This window comes from Nestor notabilis, unplaced genomic scaffold, assembly GCF_000696875.1.
Source record: "Nestor notabilis isolate BGI_N333 unplaced genomic scaffold, ASM69687v1 scaffold12413, whole genome shotgun sequence".
Lineage (NCBI taxonomy): Eukaryota > Metazoa > Chordata > Aves > Psittaciformes > Psittacidae > Nestor > Nestor notabilis.
This window is the reverse complement of record NW_009923407.1, coordinates 3,679-13,208: the sequence shown is the minus strand read 5'-3', so window position 1 is coordinate 13,208 and position 9,530 is coordinate 3,679. Positions and strand designations below refer to the sequence as shown.

General features: G+C 37.5%; 1 protein-coding gene across 1 annotated transcript in view; it reads right to left on the bottom strand.

Annotated features, from left to right (window-relative positions):
- Positions 1–6,138: 6,138 nt before the first annotated feature.
- The window catches only part of LOC104403854 (NHL repeat-containing protein 2-like), a gene marked incomplete at its 5' end in the record, with an annotated part of 5,775 nt that continues 2,383 nt past the window's right edge, over positions 6,139–9,530 (bottom strand). Inside the window, 3 exons of the mRNA XM_010012125.1 lie at positions 6,139–6,404; positions 7,832–8,057; positions 9,141–9,350. Coding sequence (XP_010010427.1) covers positions 6,139–6,404; positions 7,832–8,057; positions 9,141–9,350 — 702 coding nt within the window. The remainder of the gene's footprint in view (positions 6,405–7,831; positions 8,058–9,140; positions 9,351–9,530) is intronic.

Here is a 9,530-nt window from a genome sequence, read left to right as displayed (position 1 = left end):
ACCCAAAGTATTTAATCTATAGGATCAAAGTTTCCTGAAACCAAGAGGCATCAAAATCCCTGCACAGGGTACTCAAGTTTGATGGGATGCTCTGGGAGATCTAAAAACCACCTCAGGACCTCACTGGACAGGGCCAGAGGTAGAGGTAAAAATTTTGACAGTAGCTGCGTTAGTGTTGAGGTTGATGAAGCTGACCTGAGGGCATCATCTTACTTTAATGCTACCTAGAATCATGGTATAGGTCCTGGTAGGTCCTAGAATCCAGTAATTATTAACAGGTTGTATTAACAGTACTGATGAATCAACTGATTTGTTTTTAAGGAATAATAAGGGCAAAATTCTTACCTTCTTTATGGGGTAAGATTTTATAGGCCATAAATAGAAGCAGACCTAGGAAGCAGGTAACTCCAGAAAGCCAGTTTGCACTAGGTCTTTCCATTTTGAGAATTGGTGTCATGGTTTCATCCTAAAACCCTCACCCCACTTGCACCCTTCTGCAGTGAGCTGCCAGGTAGCGTTACCTTTATATGGGACAGCCCTATCGCACTTGCTGCTCACATCCTCATCCCTAGAACAGGTGAGGAGCAAGGAGGAGGGAATTACCCTGCTTAGATCCCTCCATAGTAACAAGATACTGGCTGCATTTCACTCATGGGAAACTACAGCAGGAAAAGATAGACCCCAAAACCTAACCAAAATCTCCCACTTGGAGTGTTGTGTACAGTTCTGGTGTCCTCAACATAAGAAGGACATGGAGCTGCTGGAGCAAGTCCAGAGGAGACCACGAGGATGATAAGAGGACTGGAGCACCTCCTGTATGAGACAGGCAGAAAAAGTTGGAGCTGTTCAGCCTGGAGAAGAGAAGCTGCATGGAGTCCTCAGAGCAGCTTCCAGTATCTGAAGGGGGCCTACAAGGGTGCTGGGGAGGTACTATTCATCAGGGACTGTAGTGACGGGAAGTTTAGATTAGATATAAGGAAGCTCTTCCCTGTGAGGGTGCTGAGGCGCTGGCACAGGGTGCCCAGAGAAGCTGTGGCTGCCCCATCCCTGGCAGTGTTCAAGGCCAGGTTGGACACAGGGGCTTGGAGCAACCTTATCTAGTGTGAGGTGCCCCTGACCATGGCAGGGGGTTGGAACTACATGATCTTAAGGTCCTTTCCAACCTGAAACATTTTAGGATTCTATGATTCTATGACAAAGAAACTAAGGTAAACTCAGAAATTCAGTCATAAGTGTGCTGAATCCTTAAAAAGAATGAGTCCTAGTCATTAATGAGAGGAGGAATTTTACATGTTGTAGTACAAAAACTATAAAATACAGAACAGCTTCTGATGGAATTCAAATTGGGTTACATGAACATAATGGAATGTAGAACACTAGAAATATCATTTCTAAATTAATGATCTGCTGTAGGATACGAAGACAGATGTGGTGTTTTAATTAAAAAATAGCCAGGTTTCACATTTTCAACAACTGTCTCCAACTGCTTGTCACTATTCTCTCCCTGCTTCGGACAGGGAAGCTCTAATCCCTGATAACTGATTTCAATGAAAATTATAATGATTAATTTTAAATACTAAATGTTTAATTAAAATTACTGATACGTGTTAGCAATTTTATTAACAACTGAGCTGGCAGATTTGAGTGGAGAGTTAGTGGAGGGTGGCTGATAAGCTGCTGTGCATGGTAAATTCTCCTCAGGTAGCACAACTGCAGCCTGGAGGACACATATACACAACATGTCACAGCCTCTCTCACACATTATACAAGTAAAAAGACTTACATCTGAGTTGCAATACAAAGTTATAAACACACTTCTGTGGGAGCTTAGCTGCAGTGTGCCTCTGAGGTAAGTCTTAATGAGTAACAGTGATTTTTAAACATTATAGCTCTTAAGAATGCACATAAATTTCTGCTATTGTCTGCTAAACTATAAGCCATTTTAAACTAGATCTATCACTCATAACTAAAATTCAGACATTTAAAGCTTCCACGTATGTAGAAAACCCTGTTAGGAATAAAAAAATCAAGAGAAATTGTGGTCAATAATACAATTCTATTTGCTAAAATAAATAGTAATTAAAGGAACAGAAGGACATGCCCCTGCATGAGAAGGAAAGTCACTTCATTCTGATCATCCCCCTCCTCTAAGCAAGAGATATAGTTTTACCCATAGTTCGAGCTACAAGATTTGCCCCCTGGAATAAAAAAAGTGCATTAAGAATATCTACAAAGTACTGGAAGCCATATGCACCTTTTCTTAGGCTAAGCAGATAAGGCATTTATATGATGCTATAAAACTACTTTCTCATGTATTACTCATCTGTTCTGTACTTGCTCTGTATCACATTACCACATCTCCAAGTGGAAGACATGAGAGGCAAAACACAAACTATGAAGCAGCGTATCCAGAAAAACCCAAAATGACATGTGAGAATCTAACACAAAAAGGAATCAACTAAAAATGCATGCATGAAATATGTGCCCATCAATAGGTTTACACAGCCAGCATCCCTTCCCTTCCCTCAACAGAAGGGAACAAACTACAAAAAGATACTACTGAATTCAAACAACATGGAAAAGCCATTAAAACACACTGCACTGCTTCTTTCAAACCACATTATCTTTTTCCTAGTCTAATGAAGAATATTGTATGGTAATTAAATAAAAATTTCTAAAAGCATCTGATGGAACTATTAATATATTTACTGAAAATCAAAAGCTGTTTCAGAAAAAGCAAAAGCTACAACTAAAAGCTGAGAATGCCACTGAACTTGTTTCCATTATACAATACAACCGTGACCAATATTCTTTAGAGATTTGTTAGAGTAATATATTACTTTATTAAGGTTTGATGCAGAACCTATTGAAGTCAGCTGAAAGACATGTTTTGAAGATGTCTTCAATTACATATTTTTACTGTAAGATACAAATCTGGGAGTGCTGAGCCATACCAACCTACTTAGAATTTTTATATCAGGAAACACTACTAAACTGAATTACCATACAGAGAGGTAGCAGTCATCAATATACCTGATTTTTTGCAGTATTTTGACAGAGTTGTAACATTTTCTGTTTTTCTGAATCATAGTTTGAGGATGCTTTCTGGCACTTAACTGAAATAAATTTCTGTAACCTGTACATGCTATTCTGTTTGAGTGTCTGGTTACGTTGACAGCACTTGTTGCTTGACCGTAACAGCATTTTGTAAACCCTAGAGGAAGCACTGGAAATAGTATCCCTAAACATCATAAGCTTTTAAACCCCCTTTTTTTCTAATTATAGCACATTCAAATGTCTGCACACCACAAGTGAAACAGGAGAGACTCCAGGAATGTGTATGGTATTCCTTGGACAAACAAAACATAGTGTTAGGCTGTATGATTAAAGGCAAGTCACAGTGAACACAGACTGAGCAAGGAGCAGAAGAAACAGTTACCTCATCAACAAGAACTGGTGCACATTGAGCTGCATCTGAGATGATGAATGTGAATGACTGGAGAGAGCAGTGGCCCTTTGTGAAACCCACAGAGTCAGGAAAAGCAGCTCTCCCTTGCAAACTAGAGAGGTTACAGCTTAAAAGGATTTAGTATTTCCCAGATGCGAGGGGAAAGCATTTTGGGATATACAACTTTTGTTTGTAAGTAACGGGTTGTGTGCCTTTTTGAGATGGCATCACACCTTCTGCCTCTGCCTTCCCAACATTGGACACTTTTAAGATTTGACTGGACAGGGTGCTGGGACATCTAGTTTGGGTTATGCTTTGCCTAGAAAGGTTGGACCAGATGATCCCTGAGGTCCCTTCCAATCTGGTATTCTATGATTCATAATTTAAAGGTCCTTTACAGTTTGATCCTGGACGTGATCCTACTACCTACTATTACCTCTTCCCAATAAGCTTATAGTGGTTCCAAGTGTGTCTACATACAGTGACTGAAACTTGAAAACAAAAAGGGTATGACACCGAAACATTCATGTATGTACATTTAGATAGAAAACGTATCTAAAATACTATATTCAAACGTTACACACCGTAGTTAAATAAAGTTAGGAATACACAGTCTTTCCTCTACAGCAATACATTAATTAAAAAGTCAGTAAGAAAACAGATTTGTTGACTTTTGGTTTTCTTTTTTGAGTACTGGAATACAGGCAGCCTTTGATGATCTCATCCAATTGAAATAGGCAAATATAATGTAATTCTAGTTGATAATGAGAAAAAAAGCATCTGTTGAATTGTATGTTCAAGATAACTGTAAGAGTGTGGTTCATTATTCTGAACTTCTGAAACTAAAGTTTGTTTTTTCCAGTAAGCAATAGAAAATCTGTGGGCTACCTGGGAGGTGATCTAAGGTTTCCTGGCTACTATCCAAAGTCAAGCAAACAAACAAAATGCCCAAATCAATTTCTTTACCTTCATCTTTCCAATAGCATTTGCAATCTGTGAACAAAGTAGCAAAGCTTTCTCCTTCTTCAAAATGGCATGTGAGAATTGAGAGGCCTACCCAAAGGAGCTGAAACACTGAATAAGAAAAGTCACTTAAAAAACAAACACAAGAAAAATAATAGCTCAGCCCTTGCCTTGCTGACAGGTGAGATAATAACCATTTCTGGTACTAGAAAGAACTTGCAGATAGACTGGCATTTGAATGGAAGGAAAAACCACACCAGTCTGCATGGTTCCCTTAAAACAAAAGCCTTTCGGGTTCATGACCAACATTTCAGTCAGCCTTTAAGTAGGAAAAAGCCACAACAAATCATACTGTGGTATGACTCCTGACAGGTGTCAGGAACAGTGGTGATTAGAACAGACTATATAAAAATTCTTTCACTACTGTACTTCATATATGAAAATGCTATCTTCAAACTTAAAACAAAATCATATTCTCAGAACTGATCCTCATGACCCGAGCAGGGAGCCTAATCCAAGTGCCACTTCAGCACCGAGGAAACTCTTCAGGTAAAAAACTTGCACTCCCTCCTGTATTCCTATTACTTACTGTGGCAAACTGAAGGAATTTTACTTGTGAAGCAACCAAAGGCAGAATTTTGTAATACAGTTTTAAAGCACCTTACTCAAAGATTAGATTTTCTAGCAAAAAGAACATTAATGCAAATAATTCATTATTAAACATATACTTCTGGTTCAGTGGCCGCTATTACAAACGGAAGGGCTAACAGTGACTTCAAAAGACTCTGAAACAGACTTCAAGAGTATAACATTCTTCTTAATATTATGTACTTGCTAGAAAAAAGTCTTCAGACAAGTCTTTATAGAGAAATCATAAAAGTAGTAAAGTGATTCACCCTGCTTGACATACTTGACATTTCATTTTTGCAGTTTAGATAATTCAAACTTTATCTCCCACTTACTATAAAATGTAAATTGGTGTGTATCAGAAAAACTCCAGCATGGTTCTGTGGGCTTTTTTCTTTATATATATACACATTAGAGAGGCACATTCTTTGTTAGAAATATTCTTCTGTAGGAACATGAATGTTTCCTGTCACAGAAATTTTTCCATGAAGCTATGCTCTTCACATAAGGCGGTCATATGTAGGTAAGCAAAACACTCAGTTTGCATAAAATCAGACCCACAATTAGCTTATGATGTATTTTCAAAATACATGTGTCATAAATTCCATTCCAGAAAAATAAGCAAGATACCTCTTTTACAACCTGGAGAAAGGAACTATTCATTTGGACATTCTATTAAAAGTTAGTAAGGGCACAAAATGAATTTGTGTAACTGTTAGTACAAAAAGATCTAGCTATTCTAACAGTATGTACAGTGCAAAGACTTTCTTACAGTAACATCACAAAGCAACACCAGGTCTTTCAACAGGACTCTAACAATGGTTGCTCATTGCTTAGAATGGCATACATCCAACATATTCACAACTGGCAACAGAGCCTCAAGTATTACAATATTATTGCTGCTACTGTGATGAAAAGAAGTGAGGTTGTGCTAATTTTCATGTTAAGCTGTAGGGAACTCTAATTTCATCAAGTTTATTATTTCTTAGCTTTGTCATAAGCTCCAAAAAAATGAAAAATAGAGAAAAGTTACCTATTTGCATTTTCTCCTATAGAAATGGTGGATACTAAAGTAAAGTATGAAATTAGCTGGCTTCAGATTAGTTACTTAAAAACGTGTGTATCAGTTCAACTTTAGTCAAGCTGCCTTGGTTTGTACTAGCTATCTGTAAAGGCTGATTGAATGAGATTCCTTTCATCATGCAGGCATTGCTACCTTTGCTGCAATAGTAGAGGCACACTTTGATAGCCAGGATAGCTTCAGCTGATAGACAGCTCCCTGGTAACTGAAAGGGAATGACAGTTTGACTGGAAACATCCTTTATTTCTCCAAACAGACACTGTCCTTGAAGCAACCAGTTATTATCTGTAAAGGAACACAAAGGTTTGAGATTAGGATATTTAACACCATGTCTGAAACCTACAGAACACACTAATTTTACCTGTAAGACAACAGGGACTTTCCATATGTAACATTAGGAAAAATTTCCCTCCTGATTTTTCCAGTCGTGGACAATTAAAAAAGGATAGCAATTTACAAATGCTTCTAGCAGTCACTTAAGGATGGAGCAATCCATAGCTTTGCTTCAAAATTATAAGTATATATACAGTCAATCTTACTTAAATGCACTGGATCTATAATTTGTCCTATGTTCTTCAGAGGATATTAAAATTTATTCTGAGATATGCAAGCAAAACTCCTTAAATTAACAAGATTCTGTACATTTGTATCAAACACTCCAGGCAAGATATCTGCTATACATGCATAAAACTGCAGGTAAATGATGGCATTTCCAAACAGAAGTGCTGGTTTTATGAGTGGGTTGCTGCAATTTAGCAATGTTCAGGCTGACTGTTAGAACAGAACTTGAGTTTCACATTTATTTAAATATGTAAGAGTACGTGAACTGAAAAATGAACTGCACAATAAATGTACCTAGCTCCTTGCATTGTACTCCATATTTTACTGTGAGTGAGATGGATGAAGTGCTCTTTTTGGCATTTTTCAGAAAATACATAAAGTTGGCTCTAGAATTTATGAGCTCGAAACGACTTGTTGAGTTTAGGTCGTTAGAGTCTCCAATTTTACTACCCCTTGAAGCAATCACATATATCTCTCCTTCAACAACATTTGGAAATTCTCTAGGCCAAAAAGTGTGCTGACTCTCCTGGAAATAATCTATTTGGACTCCAAAAGCACAAACTGGGATGAGAAACTACTTCAAATCACAAGGCATATAAACAAATTGAAGTGCCTGTATTTGTTGACTGCTTTTAAAGGAAGAAATATGCAAATATGAATTACAACAAAGTAGGTTTAAAGTGGTTAGGTATAAATGTACCTCGAATACTTTTTGAAAGAGGCAAAAGCAAAGAAAAAAAGGAAGCCCATTCAGGAATATGCTACAGCTTCATGGTGAGCTTTCTCTCTGAAACAGACAATAATGCTGGAATAAGCTGTTCATAGAGACAAAGAGGAGAGGGCAAGCCCTCACTGGCAGCTTATTCCAAGAAAGTAAATGAAAATAAAGATAATAATGCATCAGGTATTAATTCAAGCAAAAGGCAGCTTATCAGGTGTTTTGGGTTTTTTTAATCTTCACACTCCAGCTGTTAAATGTATCAACTCTAAATACCATGTATTGCATCACAAGGTCAAACAGGAACACAGGACTGGGAAGGACATTCTGATTCACCACACTGAGATCCCTGTATCACAGGCACATCGTGATATAACCCACTTTGTGTCGCACCTACTCCCGTTCGACTGATAAATCAACACAGGCACTTTACCTTCTGCTGTGATAAACCAGGAATTGGGTGCTTCTTCATTCAGTTTTGAATCTGGAGGAAGAGTCAACTTTAATAAAAACTGAATTGTCTGGCCAGGAGCTACTGTTAGTGAAGGAAGTTGAACATTTGGTGCAGATTTAGGCAGCTTTGGAAGGCTTGTCATTTTTTCCTTTTGCACAGGCAGGTTATCTGGAACATCACCTGCTTCTGGATTCAGGATAGGCAACTGTTGGTAGAAATCAAGCAAAATATTTATCTGTACTGAAAGCAAAGAGGCTTTCACAATGCAAACACAGTTTCAAAGCTGACAGGGACTAGGAAAACTAACACATGATAATATGGCTACTGGACTAAAACTTTCTGTCTGTAACAATACTATATCGACAAAGACAAAGGGAAGGACAAAATGCTTTTTGCAAACTGAAAAGACAAAACTGGTTAATACAAATAAACATAATGCTTAGCATCAAATCTACAACTACTTTAAAGTATCCTTTAACTTAACATTTTAAAAGGTGCAATGTATTTTTACTTGAAATAGAATTTAGAGGTATATTCTTCTAATCTGGTGACAACTGCATGCTTCAGTAATAAAATCCAAGATTTTTACCATGCAGATTGCACACCAAGGGATAATTCCCCAGAAAAAAAATCGACATGCTATATGGTAGGAGAATTTAAACACACATTAAGATGGTGTACAATTAAATGCAAGACACATACAAGATGACAGTTGAACTATTGTGTCTAACACATATATATGTTTATATGAAAACATTAAGACATAGTAAGATGGACAGGGGCACAAAGTTGTTTTGCCTTCATGTTTATAAGCAAATACAGCACTGCTCAATTATGACAGTGGTTTTGACTTGACACTTGGAAGCCCGCTGTGTATGCCACTTCAAGTCATTGACCTCCCAAAATCACCTCTTACAGCTTAATTACAGGACTTAGTAATTGATTTCAACCTCCACTTGTTACAAAGTGCTCCTGAAATGCTTTTCATATTGAAAAACTGGCCTGTATTTTTTAATAACTCATGTTTCTGCACTGCTCTTTTCTAGAGGATCATCATTTTGTTTTCATGCAAAAGATTCCTTTCCAACGACTTAAGCTTTCAACATCTGTGCTATCTTAACAACAAGCAATCTTTACTTGTCAGCTCATCACAAAACCTTCTGTGAATATAGCTACTGTATGCAAGAATTGTGTTAGCTGTATGATTTTTATGCTACTTCCCAAAGCCTGAAATAGCAATTTGCATCAAGAAACACCACTATCAGACTGTCAAATAAGTATTACTTGCCATGGAAAGTATTTTTGTTTCCAAATCCAGCACTTTAATCTGATGATTATTGGTGTCTGCAACATACATCAAGCGGCCATTTTCTTCAACACACAAACCTCCTGGTTCATTAAATGTTGACTGTGTAAAGCTGGAACCAGTGATGTTGCTTGCTTCTCCTGTGCCTGCCAGGGTAGCACAGTTCTTCATCTTGGGATCTACAACCTTAATCTAGGATAAAAAGAGTCGCAAAAAAAACTTCTTTGAAAAACCCCCACCACGATTAAGTTCTGCATTATTTTATGCCCCATATTTTCAGAAGTCAGCACTAACTTTCAGTAACTTAGCTACCAACAGTGTGTCCTAGAAGCTAAGTTATCATACTTTATGAAATAACGTGCTCCATCATCT